The following is a 21,632-nucleotide window of genomic DNA, read 5'->3' on the forward strand; positions in this document are numbered from 1 at the left end:
GAAACTAGCAAACTCACTCTAAAAACTAATTAAAACTAACTGAATTTGAAAACAAAAATTGACAACTAAATTAAAGCTAAAACTAATGAAAAATCCAAAACTATTATAACCTTGATACACACACACACACACACACACACACACACATAGACTGACAGACACAGAGACAGACAGACACACACAGACAGAAACACACACACCAACACCATTTTGAAAACAGTTCAAATTGTAATCCAATACTGAATGGGAGAGAGTCACGGGCCAGAGTCAAGCACACTCAAAATTTCTTTAGAAATGTTCTAATTAAACATCCTCCCTCTGTGTGCAGACGGTGCCCCGGTGAAGCTGCCGTGTATGACGGCGAAATTATCTCCTCCTCTACCTCCAAAGAAGCTCTTGATCTCCGTACCTGCAGGGAGCATGGAGCCCCCTTCGATCGCCTTCCAGAAGTGCCCCCCTCCTAGCCATGCTCCTATTGGCGGGCACTCCCTGCAGTACGGGGTGCTGCCGCTCCACCCCCCCAGCCGGATCATAGAGGAGCTCAACAAGACGCTGGCCCTCACCATGCAGAGGTTCGAGAGGTGAGGATCAAACTGTTATTTAACTTCTGATGATCCTCAGTTTCTACTTTTAAATCTCTTCCAAAAAAAAAACCTAAAGAAAAAACTCTTCAGTTTCCTGCTAAAATGACTGCAAAGAAGGAAACATTGACATTGACAAAATATTACAAATGAAAACCTCTGTGTTGTTTTCATCACTCCTGGTTTCTTATTAATAGCAGAACACTGGTCACATCACTCTCTCCTCCACATCCATCAGGGTGATTGGTTGTGTGCCTGCACGTTAATTTGCTCCCCTTGAGGCTCTGCTCCTCGCCCGCTTATGGAAAAGATTCCTCACATGCTTTCTGTGTAAATTCCTGCTTTATTTGTACAAATCACTTTTTCACTTTACAGTTGATTTGAGCTTCTCTGACTGAATGAGCATGGATGTTCTTTCCATTAGTCAGTTTTGACAGTTCAAGACCAATGATAGATGGACCACACACGGCCGAATCAGAAATCTGAAGATTTGATTGGTCAAAACCATGTCGGGGGATGTTTTGCTCTTTGATACAGCTGCTGTTATTTCACGGCATCATGCAATACTGAGCATACGCATATTATTTTCTCTTAGGTTATCAAGTTTACTGATATACTGTATGTTTTATGTGGTAATTATGTTTGAAGTTTGTTTTTGTCTGTTTCAATGTGTTAAAGTTCTTATTTATTATTGTAGGTTTATTTATGTATTTATGTTGGTTTTGTGATTTTGTTGTCGTTCTTTTTTTTTTGTTTCTTTGGTTTTTTGTTTTTGTTTGACTGTGTTTGTCCTTGGTGATTTATGTTGTGTTTTGTTTAAATTAATAAAAAAATAAAATAAAATAAATAAAAAAAAAACACTGAGCATACGCCTCTAACCTTTTGCCCTCTCCCACTGACCTGCAGCTCCATGATGCACGCTGTTCCCACGGTGATGATCGAATGTGACGACGACAAGGAGAACCTCCCCAACGAGGCGGACTACGAGGACCTGCCCGAGGAGGAGGAGGAGGAGGAAGACGAGGAGGAGGAGGAGGAAGAAGACGAAGAGGATGAAGACGAAGATGAGGAGGAAGATGATGATGAAACATTGTTTACAAGTAGGTGTTTTTCTTTCTCTGTGTGGTGTTTTTCTTTGGGGTGTAAATCCTCCACCTGCTCTTTTTGTCTTTTACCTCAAATTATTCAAGCTCATCACACTGAGACTTAGCTTAACAAGAAAGAAAACTGGCATCATCGTCAAAATTTGAACTTTCCAAGAGTCCTTAAACGGATCACCGGTTATGAAACCGAAATTAACCTTAAAATTGTGATATATCTGTCAAAATCACTTTATTTTACATATCTCATTTAAAATGTTGCCAAAAATAGTGTTTGGAGTAACTAGATCCCTTAAAAACAACACTGTGAAGCCATGATTGATTCTGCTGAGACGAACGGTCACATGACAAAAATTCACTGAATATCTGTTTACACAGAGCAGAGAGGAGAGGACAGGAGAGGAGAGGTTGCAAGTAGAGGTTGTAAAATTGTAAATAGTTCTATATTAATGATATGTGGAGACACAAATTTTCCCCCAATATTCACAACACCTAACTTAAGATAACCTTAACTTTCATTTTTTTTCTTTTTTATATGTCATTATAACTGTTATTCTGCACAAAAGACATTTTTGAGTTGTTCACACTTCTAGCCATGAGTGTGCTGATTCCATAGATTTTATGGATAATTTATGTATTGCAGTGAAATACAAGGCCACAGTGAGTAAAATGTAAAAAGTGCAAAAAACCCACCTTGTAACAGCTTGTTGGGGTTCAGAGGGTTAATTATTATGTATGGTGCATATGCATGTATGAGCTTATTATAACATGTTTCCAAGTGGTTGCACAAGCAAAAACGTCACACATGGCTCGAAGCACTCTGAGCTGTAAGTTGTTAGCAGAGATGTGAATTATTTATCAGAGAAGAATTGTGTGTAAAGTTTATATATTTTGCCCGAGTAATATACACACAATTCATAATGCATGAGGAAAAGATAAAAGGATTTGTGCTGGTGGGAATCAAAACATTTTTATAAATGTACTTCTGAGAAAAATATCGATTTTTTTTAAGCTTCTAAATCATAAAAAATAAGTTTTGAAAAATAAGTGTTTCTTTAGGCTGGCTGGCACTAGTCAATCTAAGGTAAAGATTTTGAATTGTATATATATATATATATATATATACAACTCCTTACAGTGAGCTTCTGAGGTTGGTATTAACCCTTTATCGGCCGAAGAACTATATTTGGTAACTTTAGGTAATATTTCGAGAAAAAAGTTGAAAATTTACTACATTAAAGTGGCAAATTTACAAGAAAAAAAGTCCCAGATTTAAGAGAAAAAAGTGGCAAATCTACACGAAAAAAGTTACAGACTTATGAGAAAAAAGTGGGAAAAAAGCAACTTTTTTCTCCCAGATTCACCACTTTAAATCTCATAAATCTGCACATTTTTTCTCGTAGATTTGCCACTTTAATCTCGTGAACTTTTTCTTCAAAATATTACCCCCCTCCCCCGCATCCATATGTTTTTTTACACATTCTGGCAGTATGTAATATCCTCCAATATTCTCTAGGGTTGACATTTGGATTTTGCAAGTATTTCAATGAGTGCCCTATTAAGGGTTAATAAAACCACATCCATTTTGCTTCCATTGTAGGCACACTGGCCATGAAGGTTTTACGAAAGGACTCTCTGGCCATCAAGCTGAGTAACCGTCCATCGAAGAGGGAGCTGGAGGAGAAAAACATCCTGCAGCTGCAGTCGGACCAAGAGAGATTTGAGTCTCGGCAACAAACGGCCACAAAACTGACCAGGTGAGATTAACAACGATGCATGCAGAGAGCCACAGCATAATCATCAGCCCACAGGTCGCCCCGCAGAGACCCGTGTTAGCTGTGATAGATGTGACCTGGCTGCTAAAGGCAGCAGATGATGGATGATGAGTCATAACGGAGGGAGGAGGGAGGAGGGAGGAGGCAGAGCTGAGAGGAGGAGATTAAAGCGGAGGAGCAGCTACGAGACAAGTTAACCCTTAATAGGTCACTCATTGAAATACTTGCAAATTCTAAATTTCAACCCTAGAGAATATTGGAGGATATTACATACTGCCAGAATGTGTAAAAAAAGAATATACGAAAATGATATTTTGAGAAAAATGTTTACGAGATTAAAGTGGAAAATCTACGAGAAAGAAATGTGCAGATTTATGAGATTTAAAGTGGTGAATCTGGGAGGAAAAATGTGCTTTTTTCCTCTGAAATCTGCAAGTTTTTTCGCGCAGATTTGCCACTTTAAATCTCTTAAGTCTGCAACTTTTTTCTCAAAATATTACCTGGAGTTACCAAATATAGTTCTTTGCCCGATAAAGGGTTAATGCAGGGAAATAAAAAGAGGAGTTCAGTATGTGGAGCCAGGGGTGAAAAGGTGAGTCAGAGTTTGAGTAAAAGATGCAGAAACAAGAATATAGTAGTTTTCTGTATTCTTTTTATTTTGCCATGTTGAAAAAAACAGCTGCAGAACTACGTTACAGCAATATTTACCTACATTTGTTAATAATAATAATAATAATAATAAAAAATAAATAAACTTTATTTGTATAGCACCTTTCATACATGAAATGCATCAAGATCATGTCATCATTACAAAGACCAGGTGCTTCACATTGAACAAACATTAACATAATTAAATATTAAATTAACATATTATATATTATTAAATCATATTCAGAGACAATACAGTCTACTTCTTTTTCCTCACGTATTGTATTCACTCAGGAATATACTCAAATGTTTTTTTTTAAATTGAATTAGCAAAAAACATCTTTGATCAGTTTTTTTTTTCTATCAAAATCACAAGAAACCAGAAATCACTTTGACATGAGTATGTGTTAACCCTCAATGGTACGCATTATGATGCCAGTTAGGAAAAAATGTTTGTAGTGGGTTTTTTTGTCTTAAAATAGACTAAATAAACATAAGACATTTTATAATAAAATTTTTTTTTGGACGTTTTTTTCGTCAGAAATAAATTCTATGGAGAATTTAGAGCAATACAATATTTATTCCTTTAACTGAGCAACTGATTAACATGTCAGTACTGAAACATCAGCAGTCGAGCTGCAACGATTAGTTGACTAATCAATTAGTAAACTCACTGAAAAATAATTGCCAACTATTTTGATGAATGATTAATCATTTTAGTAGTTCTAGCTGCAAAAATGTGGAGATTTCCTGCTTTTCCCTGTTGTATACCATATAAAACTGCATATCTCTGACAGTTCTAGCCTAGCCCTAAATCATCCCTTCTTTTCTCTCCTCATTTTGTTCTCACTCACTATCAGTCACCGTGCACCACCTCAGAGTCTGTGCCTGTAAATTTGACAAAATACAACCTCGTAAAAACTGACATCACATGCACGGTCAGCTTCTCTGCCTGGTGTGTCCACAGGAGTTACATTCCTGCCTGCAGAAGATTTAACATGAATCCAGTAAGATTATGATCTGGAAGTAAACACACACATAAAAAAACCTTTAAAAAAATCCTGAAATAGATGTGTTTCTGTTTTTTCAGGCGGTTGAGTCAAAGGCCGACAGCAGAGGAACTGGAACAGAGAAACATACTGAAACGTAAGTTACTTTGCATATGTTAAAGAGAATCGGTAACACTTTACAATAACCAGCATTTATAAATGGTAAACAGACAGTTTATTAATGTTTAATCATCATTTATAAACGGTATATAGGCCATTTAGAATGGTAAATAGATAATTTATTAATGTTTAACTAACTAAATCATTTATAAATGGCAAATATATGGTATATTAATGTAAGTTTATAGTTAATTTACCATTAACAAACAATTAAATTATAATTAAGAGTTTATTAATAGTTTAAGTTGCACTCATTATAACATTTTAAACACCATATTAAGCATGTTAATGATTTAGAAAAGATCCATATACATTTAAGAAATTGGTTGAAAACATTTAAAGATTAAATATGTAGTAAATGGTTAATAATTGGTTTATAAATCATCTATAAATATAACTTAGTTGGTAACTGTAAAGTGTTACCAGAGAATTTTATTCATTCATAGTCCCTGTGTATTTGTGTGTGATCTCACTTTGTTTCCTCTTCCTTCCAGCTCGGAACGACCTGGAGGAGCAGGAGGAGAAGAGGGAGATCAAGAGACATTTGTCCAAAAAGGTGAGACAGAGGTTGAGATGAACAGACAGACTTTCTGTCACATCAGCGCTCATATGTTTAGATGGTTAGAACGACCCCAGTTGGAAAATGTGAACATGGTTGGATGGTGGCAGATCGGTCACCGTGGCAGACTGCAGCATTTTGAAAATATGATAGTATTATCTGTTACATCATCCTCTTATTCTGTGCATGTGTGTCTTTGTTAAAAGAAATGTATTTTGCCCTTTTATTTAGACCATTAATACAGGAAATAATCCGTTTTGAATTTAATTTAAACATATTTTCTATATTAAGAAAATATTTGATTTTCTTTTGATGTCATTTTTTGTTTTTTAACTACTACTGAAGAAAAATATTGCAAAATTATAATGTAAATATGGAATATATATAATAAACAGGGTTCGTACGGGTGCTTGAAATCCTTAAAAAATGCTTAAATTTAAATGTATTTTCAAGGTTTAAAAAGTGCTTGGATTTTGGATAAAGTGCTTGTAAATGCTTGAAATTCTTACTGTATTTCTCCTTCAATCTGACTATAACCATCTATTGACTATAGATAATCACATGTTCAATGTAAAAAAAATAATGAGTAGCCTATCTGAAATGAAGACCGTTCCTCCTAAAAGTGTAACACCATCGCTGTTGGTATGGTTCAGTGAAATCTCCCCCTTTTATTATGTAAGTACTCATCTAAAACATGCAATTTATAACCTGTGTAAGATACTGGAAAAGCTTGAAAATTTACCTTGAAAGTCTTTGAAAAATGCTTGAATTTGACCACTGCTAAAGTGTACGAACCCTGAATAAAATAAAATAAAGTAAGAAAAAAAATGTTTGAAAAATCCTGCCAGTTCATAGAGAGAGTGGAAGAGGATTCTTCTTAATCCCTAATGTTTTCTTGATTTTAAAACATAATCCTTTTTAAAAACCAGCAAAGAGAAATGAACCAGCTACTTTCCAGTAACATGACCCTCTAAAGCCTGATTTCCACCGGGCGCGTTACTGCAGCGTAACGTCAGCGTCGCGTATGACGTTGCAAATAGGTAACACTCTAATCAATGAGAGCATTTCCACCGGGCGCGTAGCGTAACGTTACAGCAGCGTCTCTACGCGAGCATTAGGTAGGACTTCTATTTCTCCGCGAGACGCTGCCAAATCGCGTAAATCTCAACAGAGCAGATCGCACCAGACAGGAAGTCCGACTCAGCGTAAAACACTTCCGCCCTTTTCAAAATAAAACACAATACGCAGTTCATGCAGCCTAAAACTACTTCACATCAACATAATGTTATGACCGGGGCACCAGATCAGCAATCAATCAATCAAAGGGTCTCAGAGGATCGGCGACACGGACGACAAGAGACTGATTGTTGAAGTGGAACATCATACAATCATTTATGACATAACATATTGTTTTTATAAGGATAGATGGTCAGATCAACATATCTTTCACCTCAGAGAAGCAAAGTAAGTTGGTTTTTGTTGTTGTTGTTTACTTTATACACACAGTTTATTCATAGACTGTATAAATAGAGTTTAAAGTTTATTACAGGATCTTGCGGTCTCCCGTATGGTCAGGATTATCGTGTGATCTCGTTATCTCGCGTGTATACGGCCGGCTCGCTAAACTGACGTGCTGCTGCTGTAACGCGCCCGGTGTGAATTGACAGACACAGCAAAAACGCTGTGGAGACGTGCTGCTGCTGTAACGTGTCCGGTGGAAATCAGCAGTAACAATAGCTGGCTCTTCTGCACAGTCAGACACCTCAGCATGTATGTCGCAGGGTTTTAAAATACTGACAGCCTCCTTTCTTGCACCCTCTAGCTCAGCCAGAGGCCGACAGTAGAAGAGCTGAGGGAGGCGAAGATCCTCATCCGCTTCAGTGACTACGTGGAGGTGGCAGAGGCTCAGGACTACGACAGGAGAGCAGACAAGCCGTGGACTCGGCTAACTGCTGCCGATAAGGTTACGTTACCAAACACACACAATCAATGCTTCTCTAACTCTGGATTTAAGTAATGTATACAGGTACATCTCAAAAATTAGAATATCATGAAAAAGTTCAATATTTTTTGTCAATCATTTCATAAAGTGAAACTCATACATTATATAGATTCATTACGTGTAGAGTGAAATATTTCAAGCCAGTTTTTCTTGTAATTTTGATGATTCTGGCTTAGAGATAATGAAAACACAGAACTCAGTGTCTCAGAAAATTAGAATATTGTGAAGAAGTTCAATATGTGAGTCCTGGGTCAGTGGTGGTTTGGGGCCATGTCCTCTGCTGCTGTTGGTCCACTGTGTTTTCTGAAGTCCACAGTCAACATTTTTATTGGTTTTATGTAATATTTTAATTTTCTGAGACACTGAATTATGAGTTTTCATTATCTGTAAGCCAGAATCATCATCATATTGATCATCACCAACATACGAGTTTCACTTTTTGAAATAATTGACAAAAAATATTGAATTTTTTCACGATATTCTAATTTTCTGAGATGTACCTATACATGCATACAGTGTGTTAAAAAGTTTTTTGTTTGTGTGTTGTTCAGGCTGCCATCAGGAAGGAACTAAATGAGTTTAAAAGCACAGAGATGGAGGTGCATGAGTCGAGCCGTCATCTGACCAGGTAGGACAAAGTTCATGATATATGGAGAAATCATCATGTTAAGTTAATACCTTATAGCTTAAAAGAAAAATCGTCCAAAGTCATGAAAAAAAGTCAAAAATGGTCCAATTTTAAAATACCTAAAAATGCTAGAATTGGCCCAATTATACTCTGTTGATACATGTGGTAGTATAGTTCGTCCAAAAATAGCGGGAAAGCACCATATTATGGGATGTCCAAAAATTACCTCCTAAAAAAATCATATCAAATCAAAATCGTATGTTGATTTTTGTCAAAAATGTTCAAATTTTAAAATGCTTAAAATTGGTCAATTATAGTCTGTTGATACATATCAAGAGCATAATAGGGCCAAAATGACAGAAAAACACCATATTATGCAATGTCCAAAAACTAGAGAACAAAAAAAGTTGTCCAATATAAATACCTGCAAAGATGTTTTCCATACATAGTCATACTATATCATGTCATAAGAAAAAGCAAGTTTTCAGGTTTCAGGTTCTTTATTGTCATATTCACAATGATTACAGAAAAGCAGATAAAGATCTTGGTTCTTAGGCTGCCTTCTACAAGTCTCCTTAAATAAAGAAAATCACATCCTCATTCAAAAAAATGTGGCTGGGGTGATTGGAGATCCTTAAAATCAGGCTGGACTTCATCCCACACTGCTGGGTGCGGAGGTCTTGAATGGAGGGCAGCTTCATCCTGGTGATGTCCTGAAGAGTTTTTAACACCCGCTGTAATGTATGTCGTCCAAAATCTGGGGAAAAAAGGTCCTAGAATATATAGTATGTCGTCCAAAATCTGAAAAAAAAGGTCCTAGAATATATAGTATGTCGTCCAAAATCTGAGAAAAGAAGGTCCTAGAAATATAGTATGTCGTCCAAAATCTGAAAAAAAGGTCCTAGAATATATAGTATGTCGTCCGAAATCTGAAAAAAGGTCCTAGAATATATAGTATGTCGCCCAAAATCTGAAGAAAAAAAAGGTCCTAGAATATATAGTATGTCGTCCAAAATCTGAAAAAAAGGTCCTAGAATATATAGTATATCATCCAAAATCTGAAAAAAAGGTCCTAGAATATATAGTATGTCGTCCAAAATCTGAAAAAAAGGTCCTAGAATATATAGTATGTCATCCAAAATCTGAAAAAAAGGTCCTAGAATATATAGTATGTCGTCCAAAATCTGAAAAAAAAGGTCGTAGAATATATAGTATGTCATCCAAAATCGTATGAAAAAGTCAAAGCGTAGTACGTTGTTTGAAATCTGAAAAAAAAGGTAATACATCATTAAAACGTCATAACACATTTTATTTCGCTCTATATAATTTCTATAAAGTCACTCACCTTGTCGTTGTTTTTTCTCTCTAGGTTTCACCGGCCATAAGACGGACCAGTCAGACCTCGGCCACGCTCTTGTCCTGAGCCTGACGTGTTCAGGCTGCTACCTGCCGCCCTCTCCGGCATCCTGGACACGAACACGGGGTGCTGCGGCCGTCACAGGAAACTTGACAAAACACTTTTACAAGCCCAGATGGATGAAACTCTCAACTGACATCTCACCTCAGTGGAGATTTTAGACCTTGATATTCAAAAAGGTTTTCATTTTCTTTGAACAGGCGGCGACTCGTTTACTTTGCAGCACTTTTGTTTCCAAGCAAGACTTCTGGAAGTCAAACACAGAATCTGTGCCAATTTTTCGGATGGGAACGGAAGGAGGTGACGATGGGATTTAAATTTTTCTTTTCTACACGAGGATTGTTTTTTTTTCTGCCTTTTCATCATGTTCTCGCTCTCCTTTCTCAACTGGACTTTTTCTCTATGCTTGTGTTGGCACAGTTACATCTCCATCATCTCATTTCACCAGAGGAATTAAAATCTTTGTAGGCAGCTGAATCTTGAAGCCAAAATGTCCTAAAATCCTAATCAAAGTCCCAAAATGCTCTCTGCAAGCCAGTAAAAATTAAGATCTCCAAGCACATACACATCAATCAAACTGAGCAATAATTTCAGATTTTCTCCTCACTTCTCCATCTGTTTATGGGCTGCATTCAAGAGCTCACAACACTCTTCAGACTTCAGATCCCCGCATTAAACCAAAGCCACTTTGACTTGCTGTGGAAGTCGCGATCTTGAATGCATCCCGGAGTGACTGCTGTCGAGAGTTCTGCAACCCACTGTGTCACTGTGCCTACAGTATTGTTTACAGGGATTTAAAAAGTTGCCAAATTAACTTAATGTTTCGTTTGATACAGACTATTATCTGTTGACACAGCAAAATGTTGAACTCTCTGCCAAACAAGAAAGTAAACTTCTTTTTTTTTTGTATTTCATTTTTTATTGTGGTGGTATGAAAACCCTGCATACCGACCTTACTTTTTATTGTTTACAGTCCATATTAGGTTCATAATTTGGCAGTTTTGACCATATTATTGGGAGAACTGGTGTGTGTGTGTGTGTGTGTGCGTGTTTGTGTGTGTGTGTGTGTGTGTGTGTGTGTGTGTGTGTGTGTGCGTGTGTGTGTGTGTACATACGTACAAGCGTCGGTGAAACTACTGTCTCTTGTATGTGTAAAAATGTTTTGAGAGAAAAATGTTCTCAGAATTATAAGACTTGTACATAGCAAAGAAAGTAAGCGAGACTTTTCAAATGTTTTTTTGTAAAGCAGAAAAACTGCATGTAGGTATTAATTTATTGTGAGTCTTCTATGATGTATGCAGTTTCTTAAAGAAAGAAACTTATTAAAAAAAAATAAGTTTATGCTTCCTTGTCATTTTTTTCTCCAAACAGATTTTGTGCTTCCACTCTGTTTTCGTGTATAGTTTATCAGATTCTGTCCTTTTTACTTCTTTACTTTTTTTAAATCTTTTTTTTTTTAACTTTCTATTGTTAACTTTTTTTAAAAACTTTTTTTGGTGACTTTTTATTTTTTAACTTTTTTTTTTTTTTTTAACTTTTTAAAAAAACTTTTTTTTTAAACTTTTTTTTTTTACTTTTCAGGTCGAGTACTGCGCATGCGCTGCCCCGCTGTTTACTGCACATGTGCGGCTCCGCTGCGCATGCGCATTACGCTGCGAGGCCGCGCATGCGCAGTAAACAGCAGGGCCGCGCAGTAAACAGCGGGCTGCGCAGTACGCTGCAAAGCCGCGCATGCGCAGTGCGCTGCGGAGCCGCGCATGCGCAGTACTCGACCTGAAAAGTAAAAAAAATAATAATAATAAAGTTTTTTTTTTTTTTTTTTTTTAAAAGGTTAAAAGAAAAGGTTAAAAAAAGAAAGATTAAAAAAAAAAGTTTAAAAGTTTAAAAAAAAAGTAAAGAAGTAAAAAGGACAGTGGTGGAAGTATTCAGATCCTTTACTTCAGTAAAAGTACTAATACCACACTGTGAAATGACTCCACTCCGCTCATTTTAACTACCTAATAAACTTTTAAGTGGTTTAATTTATAAAAATGGGTAATAATTTTAAATGTATCATGTTTTTCATTTTCAATCTTGACCTGAAAAGTAACTAAAGCTGTCAGCTAAATGTAGAGGAGTAAAAAGTAAAATATTTGCAGTATAAAGTTGCATAAAATGTACATAAAAGTACCTCAAAATTGTATTTTAAGTCCAGTACTTGAGTAAATGTACATAGTTACTTTCCACCATTGCTACCTGCCTCTTCTAACATATCAGTTAAGAGTCCTCCTTCAGACACTGTATGAGGATTAAAGGGATAGTTTGTGCATTATTATACAAAACTTGATACAATTATTGTCAATGCCCTCCTGAGGATAACCCTTTAGGGTTTTATTGATCGGCCCCTAGGTGGCACTGTGGTGGCAGTCTAATTTCATATTTGGTACCGTGGCCACACTATAACACTTAAGGCAATGAAATTCATAGGGGTGGTGTAGACTGGCCCCTGTAACTCACACACCCCAATGGCAGCATGCCCCGACACGCGTGTACTGTGAGGGCCCATTCAGTACTGCTTGCAGTCCTAGTTTTTTTTGGTGTTTTTATTTTATTTTAATCAAAAAAAACACACACACACCAAAAACACCTAGTTAGTTAGATCTGTATGTGACCGGTAGAGGGCAGCATTACGCTGGATAGCGTACAGCCTGCCGGAGAAGAAGAAGAAGTAGAAGACGCATCAGGATCAGACGCTTTAGACCCAGGTGGTCATTACTATTTTTTCAAGAAAGCAACTGGAGACAAATCCAGTGTGTATGTGCTGCTGCTGCAGGAGGTGTTCACTTTGTTTGTTTACAACAAGCACTGGACAGTGGACACTCACAGTTAGCAATGCCGTTAATTCACAATCACTATGTTTATAATCAGCGGAGACGCTGTGCATAATTAGCCATGCTGTTTTCCACCGGGCGCGGAAAGGCTGCGGAACAGCTCCGCCACGGTTTTGCTCCGTCTCGATCTCGAGATAATCCTTAATGTAAGGGAGACCACGAGATCCCGTTATAAACTGTGTGTAAAGTAAACAACAACAAACTGCTTACTTTGCTTCTCCGACGTGGAAGATATGTTTATCTTGCCATCTATTCTTATAAAAAGAATGTGTTATGTCAAAAATGATTGTATGCTGTTCCACTTCAACAAGATTGATTGCTGATCTGGTACCCCCGGTCAAGATGTAAATGTTGATGTGAAGTAGTTTTAGGCAGCATGAACTGCGTATTGTTTTATTTTGAAAGGGGCAGAAGTGTATTACGTTGATTCTGTGTCGGATTTCCTGTCTGGTGCAATCTGCTCTGTTGAGCTTGACGCTAAAATAGAAGCGATACGGATTGATCGTGCTGCAGAGCGGAGAGCTGCGGCCGCGAGTGGAAATGGTCTCATTGAATAGAGCGGCAGCTATCAGCAACGGTGACTGTGGCAAGATCTGTCATTCACAATGGCCTGGCCACCTGTTGAGCTTTGCAAAAAAGTTGGCGGAAGACAAAAATTTGTTGTCGAAATTGTCTCTTTCCAATAACCATGCCAGTTACCTCAACACACTCTGCCTCCAACTTCAAAAGGAGTGGCTTTGACATGATGCAGGACCTTTGTTTTTGAACCAAAAAGAATAAGGAAAATTAGACATAAGTGTAACTGGTTTTATGAGGAAAAAAGATTTTATTTTAATTTATTTCATTTTGTATTGCATTTTATTTTCATACATACATACATACACACACATGCATGCATGCATACCCACATACAGTACATACACACACGCAATACCCACATAAATATATAGTATACATAGTATTCTAAGATTTTATTAGGGGCCGGGCTGCCTAAGATGCCAGGACCCTAGTATTCCTGCGCGTTCTTTCTTGTGCTTCAAGATGTTTGAGAAGTTTTCACTGTTCATGAAAAATGTGACTAAATGTTGGAGTCATGGTATCTCCAAAACACAATTTTTGACAGGATTTTGTATTTTGATCTCGTTAACGATTTCAGTCAATGCAAGAATGTCATTGTCAAGGTTTTTCAGTTATGCAGTATTTGGTGAACTGCTCATATTTCTTTATTAAAAACCTTGAAGTGCACCAGATTAATTCATTTAGGTTGCCGCCCGCATAAAAAAAAATGTTCAGGCACAGGATTTTTTTTCTGCTTCAAGCCCTGAAAGTCCCGGTGCATCTTGGGAAAGCTCCTCTGTGCCCTGATGTCTCCAGAGCTCCATCTGGCTACACGGCGTGCATCGGGGTTCCACAGTATTTGTGCCACAAGTCGATCGCTTTCGTCACAATGGCATCTGTGTTCTCCTGCGGTATCTGGAAAGGAAAATTTATTGTGAGGTTTTAAAATCACATAATACGAAGGATAAAAATGTACTTTGGTGGACAACACAACAGTGTTTCTGTTGTTGTTTACTCACATTGCACAGAAACTTGACCACGCCTTCAGCCCGGGTGATTCCCATCAACATGATCTTGTAGCTTAGCAGAATCTCTAGAGCCACAAACACCAGGATCTTACAGGAGCCACTGATCACCTTGTCCCACACCCTGAAAATAATCACAGGGCTCAGTTCTGTTGACCAGGAAGAAGAATTTAAGATCAAGATATAACAAAAGTTGTATGATTTGAATAGAACAAACAGACTTTAATTACAGATAAAAAGTAAAGCAATGTACTGCTGTGGACAGGGGCATATATTTTAATCACCTTAAAAGAAAATCATCAGTTTCTACAATTTCTCTTAAAAGCCACCAGACTCCACTAACTAAAACAGTAATGTTACCCCACAAAACACAAGAGTAGCTGTCAATTGCAGATCTCACCCCTGGAGAAATTTTTTCATAAAAGCCCAAATTTGGTGGCCTTTCACACATTCTAATGCCACTATACCATCATATACACTGATCTTATCATTGCATATTTTAATAAATTATTGTAAAGGAGAATAAAAGGTTCATGTTTTATTGAAGGCATCTTATTTTGACAGAATTCTTGTAAATTCTGTGGTGGATTCACACTGTGCTCTTATTTTGAAAGCTGTATTGTTTAGCGATATATATACAGTACAGGCCAAAAGTTTGGACACACCCATCTCATTCAATGCGTTTTTCTTTATTTTCATGACTATTTACATTGTAGATTCTCACTGAAGGCATCAAAACTATGAATGAACACATATGGAATTATGTACTTAACAAAAAAAGTGTGAAATAACTGAAAACATGTCTTGTATTTTAGATTCCTCAAAGTAGCCACCCTTTGCTTACTAGAATATAAGACATGTTTTCAGTTATTTTCACACTTTTTTGTTAAGTACATAATTCCACATGTGTTCATTAATAGTTTTGATGAATTTACAATGTAAATAGTCATGAAAATAAAGGAAACGCATTGAATGAGAAGGTGTGTCCAAACTTTTGGCCTGTACTGTCATATATATATATATATATATATATATATATATATATATATAGACAGATGAGACTTATTCAGCCAAATGGAAATGAGATTTGACTACATTTTAAAGGATCTATCAGTGGCAGCTGCAAAGATGCAAAGACAGTATTTGATCTCAGTCTGCTGTGTGTTGACTTTATGAATAATGTGTGCAGAATACAGCAGTCCAGGTTTGTGCAGTTAACTGACCTCTGCAGGCTGGATTCAGGCAGGCATCCAGCAAAGCAGCGTCTGAACCAGAGGCTGTAGGGCAGCAGAGAGAGAGCGCCGTTGTTCTTCAGATGGTTCAGCAGTCGAGGTTCCTCCTGACTCAGATAATGCTCCAGGCTCTTCGGCTTCACCACAACAGAACACACAGAGCAAGAGTCTTAATTCACTGTGACGCACATTAAAACACAATGTGATCCAAACTACAGTCATGAGAACTTTGTTAATTTAATTCTACCATTTTGGCAACTAAATATACACCTCATATGCTTTTTATCTTCCTCATCTCAGAGTTTTAAAACTCAAAACTACACCAGGAATATAAAGAAAATAATTATTTTAAACAAATACTAAACCCTGAAAACTTGCCATAGAAATCCTTCAATTAATTTTGCTTTAGAAATATAGACAGTGCTATTCGGTTACTTGTCACATCCAGTTTTTTTAGTTTGATAAAATAATAATAATAATTGTTGAGGATTTCAAACCAAATTTATATTTTTGAGGTAAATAATAAACCTAAAAGTTAAATTCTCATTGAAACAACATTTCTTTGATTTTATTCTTTAATTTAACACTTACGAGGTGGGGTACTGAGTCTCCAAACTTTGTGTGGAACTGATTAACGAAACATTTGATGAGCCAGTAGCAGTCCATGGGATCATCAACGATCTCCTCCATGGCTCGACTGATGGAGAGGAAGTCTTCGTTCTCTTCGTCCTTAAAGAAAAAAAGCAACATGCCACATCAGCATCATACAATACAACAGTAGAGAATAAAGGAACAAAGACAAACTTCTCCAAGTCTGTGTGGTCTCCTTGTTTCATTACAGAAGAATATATACATACTTTTTTATTGGAACTGAAAGACAAAAGAGTTTTGTGGTAAAGATTGTAAGTAATAAATATTTTCCATTTATGAAGTGATAATGAAAAGCTTGACGCTGACTTCAAACATTTGCGGGCTTCTTAAACAGGAAATTAGCCACTAATTGCATTAGTCAAGCCACAGTATGAGGCATGTTTTGTCATTTCAGTGAGACTTCAGTCTTTTGATGGTACTAAAAAAACATTAACTGCAACTGTGAATATATATATAAATATATTTTTAAACAATCAGACAATGCTCACATTACAATCAGCTCCTAGAAACAAAAATATATCAGTGGTCAGACTGTTATTATGCAATCGTCACGTCAACACCCATTCTCAGACAATTATTAAACTGTATGCAAGGTTGATGTATTACATATTAAAATATTAATATGGGTGCTTTAATACAATACATACAACTGAAACAAACAGGTAAATTCTAAATAAAACTTTAAAAACCCTGATGGATTCCAACTGATGATGAGCGCTGACTGGATTTTTAAGAACTAAAAATGATCAATTCTGTTTGTGTCACTAAATACAGAACTGAGTTCACTCGCGTCTCAACCTAAAAACACACATTTGGAGTGGCATAAGTGAGACGTTGACACTTTCTTCTTCAATTAATTTAGCTGAGCATCTTAAATCCTACATGCACAATTCAACACAAGCTGAAACTTTCCCCCAGACATCATGTAATAAAGTTTCAAACATGATTCTATTTTACTCTGTCTGCTCATCGTACCGGGGCGGAGGTCTCGGAGCATCGTGGGAGCACCTGGCTCTCCAGCTGGAACATGCGCAGATAGACGTGGGTGGAGGGTGTGGAGGCGTTGATGTATCTCATCACCTCCAGAGCCTCCAGGATGTCCTGGTACTGCTCCTTCCTGTAGCCTCCCACCAGAGCATGAGAGTCACCATGGGGAGGGAGGATTCCTGCAAGAACAGGAGAGTTTGTTTGTTTGGCATCATCATTTTATGAACACATTTGAATTGATTGACATGCAAGCCATCATTGTGATGTGTGAAATAAGTGTGTGTGTGTGTGTGTGTGTGTGTGTGTGTACCTTACCCAACAATACTTTCCACACATGGATCCTGTACATAGAGGGGAGGGGGAACCTCTGACTGAAGGTACTGAGCTTTTCTAGATCTGGTAGAAGAGTGAAATCAACAGTTACAGGACTGAAGAAATGACCATTATGAGTTATATTTATCCTATGAAACCTGCAGTCTTTTAGCCTGGCTAACACCAGACCAAATCTCATTGGAGATTAGGTCTGGACACCTTCAATGCTTTTCTCCGTAGAGGAGGTGTGGTTTACGATTCCCCAGAGCCGTTTATTGGGCGCTTAGAATGTCTATCAAAGCGTCTGTAGGTAGCTCTTAGCCAATCAGATCAGTTATACCAGATGACGTAGTAGAGCTACAGAGATGGATGTTTGTTGTGTGTGTCTGTGAGAGAGTGTTGCTGCTGCTTTGCTTCTCCAGTTCTCGCTTTCTGCAAGATTATTTATTTTCACGCTTTATTCCCCCTCATGTCATTCAGCCACACACATCCACTGATTTTATGGGCAATAAACAAGCTGCTGCGGGTCTCTGGGGGCTCCGCTGTCCCCCGGCTCGGAGCCAGATCACCGGCGGTGACCGCCGGTGCGGCGCTAATAGCCCCGCTACCGGTGATCTCGCTACCAGCCGGGGGACAGCGGAGCTGCCAAGAGACCTTTCGCCTTTCAACTTTCGCTCTAAACTATTTAAAACACCATCTACAGCTAAAGAGAGTTTCGCATCTGCAGCAGCCATGTTGGATCCGGAAAGCTTCCAAGTGCCGAGCAGTACGCGTCATCGTCTTGCCGTCCCTCCCCGCTCTGTGATTGGATCCCTAAAACAGGGCTAAGATTCCTCTCTAGTTTCCAGACCCCGCCGCAGTTCGAAATTAAATTCGAGTGCGCAAGGCAGTCTGGGTATACCCAGGCTAGCAGTCTTTAAGGCTAGAGTGAAATATTGGTATCATATGTAACTCAGTGAGTTAAGCCATCTGTTTGGTACAAACAATATCATGCTAGCTTAGGGATCTAATGCTCCAAAGTCATATTACATTTTGGTGAGGGTTTATTTTTTATCAATTCTCAATGCGTCAAAAATGGTAACATTACGCCCCAAAAAGACAAAGATGTGTCTATGTGGGTCTCTTTGGGTTAATATAACTGATGGTACAGTAATGTTCAAAATAATAGCCGTCCAATGTGACTAACCAGATTAATCCAGGTTTTAATATATTTTTTATTGCTACATGGCAAACAAGTTACCAGTAGGACTGCTATTATTTTGAACACTACTGTACATATCCCCACACCAAGTTGAGACAGATGTGTTTAATATGAACTGTTACTTACCCAGAGGATTATCCTTGAGCAGTATTTCCAGAGATTTCTTCTCCTCTACTCCTCTGAAGCCCACTTTCTCATAATATGCAGAGCGGAAATTCCTCTGGGGGTCGTCAGCCATACTTTAACCTGATGAGTGACACATAAACACAACATTTCCAAAAACACTTTAGTGTGTAGTTTTATTTGACAGCAGCGGCGGGCAACAGAGGCAAAAGACTGCCTGTAACACAAAAACATGACCACAACAGTCTGTATCATACTATCAATTATCTTGAAGCCAACAGTCACTAGTTACTAAACAAAAACAATAGTTGAATACAAAAACATAAGAAAAGTTAATTAAATATGAAAATTATTTCATCATCCTTTAAGTAATTTTCAGGGAAAACATTTCATGAATTTCCACCTCATAAATATGAGGGTTTGCTGCTTTTTTGACTATTTTAATATGTTTTTACGTTTTACAAACCTAACAATTGATTTATTGAGAAATAATCAGTGAATTAATCCATAATGGAAATAAACATTAGTTTCAATCCTAAATAAAATAGTAAAAAATTAGTTTCACCTTAAACAACCTCAACAGTAAAATCTTGCACATGAGTAGTAGTAATATGATATATCGGGTGATTCTAGGGTCAGAGCTTTAGGGGTGCTGAGCACCCATTGAGCCCCACTGCCACCACCCACCCTAAACACTTGAACTTTATTGTCACTGAACAAAGTAACAGCTACTTGGACAACAAAATGCAAAATATAGGCCACCTACAGTAATGCCAATAAATTAGTATAGGAGTATGAGCGGTTACTGTTTTGCTCGCCACTATTCACTATATATCAATTTATTGTTGTTGTTTTCTCACCTGGTTCTTCCTGCATGCTCTCCCTTTCCCTTTCTCCATCTTTCTCTCTTTCCTTTGGCACTGACAATCATACACAAATATATTGTGGCAGACCATTTCCTACATAAGTAATTTCATACAACATACAGATAGCTGGTTTATATTATCTGTTACTTTAGCTTTTGTTCAGAAGAAGAAAAAAACAAGACAGAGATCATTATGAACTGTCCCTAGTCTCTCACCTGAATCTGTCTTTTTTATATAAAGAACTGTCGTATGTCCATTGGTGACTGGCAGGCCACACACACAAACAGAGAGAGAGAGAGAGAGAGAGAGAGAGAGAGAGAAACGCTAGGAGTTATCTTTCACACATCTCATACCATACCCATCTCATACCAGTGTGTTATAAATAGCCTAAAGATAGACCTACTGTGTGTGTAGTATATACTATACTAATGTAATGTGATTATTATTGTTGCAAAGTCGGGTTCAGGTTAAATCCTCTGTAAAACATGAATAAATTCAGCAAAGAAAAACATTTAACTATTTTTATTGTCTACTTTGACTGTAAGTCTCAATTGAAAAATATCAAATATAAATCTAGGAATAAATAACAATTCATTTCAAAAGCCACAGTGAGTGTTTTCACACATACTGGTATTATACAGTGATTATGTCGTTTGTTTTCACTCTGGTCCAAATGCCGAAGCACTGACAGGGAGTCATGTTTCCATGACGACGGACCAGAAAAAGACACGCGACTTCAAATTTACGTGACTCACGATTGTTAAAATGAGTCTCCATAGTAACGATAAACTTTAACAAGAGACACAAGTACGCACTTCACATGTACGCAGTTAATTTGCCGCACTGCTCCTTTTGTTTAATAAACGGACCGCGTTAAAAATGTTAATATAATTATAAAAATGTTTTTAGTCAAAAACATTTTTATTGAAAAATGACTTAGGCGATTATTTTAACTGTGTGACGATATATACTTTATTTAGTTCATTTTCATAATTATATTTGCCTACTTTTACTTTACTACAAAAATATGATGGTAGAAGGCGAGCGTTTAGATTATTGCACGTGTGGCATTTCTATTTTTAATGAATTAAAAGGATGTGAATATTTTCACCACTGAGAGCAGAGAAGGCATTCTGGTAAGTAAGCACATTTAACTTAAACGTTACTGTAACAAATATTCAGCTAACATGCAGAAAAACACATTTTGTGACAAATTCTCTGGGCAAGCAAATGATTAATGTGAGGCAGAAGAAGGCATTGAAGTGCATATTTCACTCTTTTTAATTAAAACACGTGTTGGATAGCAGAATGGAGTGATCAATGTTTGTTAAAATAAATTAGCTCCTACCTTGCACAGGCACTGTTAGATTTCAGCTAGTTAGCAAAGCGTGCTAAGTTCATAACTTCCAGCTAGCGTTAAACGAGCAAACGTACGAAGCGTTTTGTAACTGTAACATTAACGGTAAAGACCTCTCGGTTAACTAACATTTAGGTTGATTTTGTCGCAGAAATGAATAAATTTACGAGTCAGTCTGCTAGCTACATGCTAACATCCGTTGTTGTTATCGGAACACTTCCGGGGTGGCACTGGTGAACTCTTCTTCTGCTTCTTCTTCTTTTGAGTTTTATTGGCGGTTGGCAGACCAACGAGAAGATGCATTACCGCCACCTACTGGGCTGGAGTGGAGCAGTAGATTGACAAGAAATTAAGGAGAGGAGATAATAATCAGTGGCGTCCCTAGGCTAAAATATTCGGGGCTACAGCCCCGGATGTTTTTTAATTAGCCCCGAATAGTAATTTTAAAAAAAAAAATGTTTATGTATATATTAAGATCACCAGGGCCGGCTCTAGCCCATTGGCTGCCCTAGGCGATATTGAGATTTTGCGCAAAATACGAATAAATAAATAAGAAAACACAGATCTTCAT

At 37.4% G+C, this 21,632-nt stretch overlaps 2 protein-coding genes across 4 annotated transcripts in view; one reads left to right on the forward strand and one right to left on the reverse strand.

The window, feature by feature from the left end:
• Positions 1–11,220, forward strand: part of phactr1 (phosphatase and actin regulator 1) — a 47,823-nt gene extending 36,603 nt beyond the window's left edge. For both annotated transcript variants that reach the window (XM_059341707.1, XM_059341706.1), the window contains exons 6-13: positions 329–581; positions 1,488–1,681; positions 3,282–3,438; positions 5,195–5,250; positions 5,768–5,829; positions 7,655–7,795; positions 8,386–8,462; positions 9,832–11,220. In XM_059341707.1, coding sequence (XP_059197690.1) covers positions 329–581; positions 1,488–1,681; positions 3,282–3,438; positions 5,195–5,250; positions 5,768–5,829; positions 7,655–7,795; positions 8,386–8,462; positions 9,832–9,847 — 956 coding nt within the window. In that variant the 3' untranslated portion in view covers positions 9,848–11,220. The remainder of the gene's footprint in view (positions 1–328; positions 582–1,487; positions 1,682–3,281; positions 3,439–5,194; positions 5,251–5,767; positions 5,830–7,654; positions 7,796–8,385; positions 8,463–9,831) is intronic.
• A 2,363-nt stretch (positions 11,221–13,583) lies between these two features.
• tbc1d7 (TBC1 domain family, member 7) lies at positions 13,584–21,300 on the reverse strand. Of its 2 annotated transcripts, XM_059341278.1 has the most exons (9): positions 21,053–21,300; positions 19,920–19,967; positions 18,842–18,961; positions 17,518–17,598; positions 17,191–17,381; positions 16,156–16,293; positions 15,556–15,701; positions 14,327–14,456; positions 13,584–14,222 (listed from the first exon to the last, which is right to left on the reverse strand). In XM_059341278.1, exons 3-9 carry the CDS (start codon positions 18,951–18,953, stop codon positions 14,136–14,138), a joined length of 885 nt encoding a protein of 294 aa, XP_059197261.1. In that variant the 5' UTR covers positions 18,954–18,961; positions 19,920–19,967; positions 21,053–21,300; the 3' UTR covers positions 13,584–14,135. The 2 variants fall into 2 exon arrangements, with proteins under 2 accessions (XP_059197261.1, XP_059197260.1); XM_059341277.1 differs by lacking the exon at positions 19,920–19,967 and having other exon boundaries at positions 13,585–14,222; positions 21,053–21,299.
• Positions 21,301–21,632: the final 332 nt, after the last annotated feature.

Source organism: Centropristis striata, chromosome 9 (genome assembly GCF_030273125.1).
Source record: "Centropristis striata isolate RG_2023a ecotype Rhode Island chromosome 9, C.striata_1.0, whole genome shotgun sequence".
Lineage (NCBI taxonomy): Eukaryota > Metazoa > Chordata > Actinopteri > Perciformes > Serranidae > Centropristis > Centropristis striata.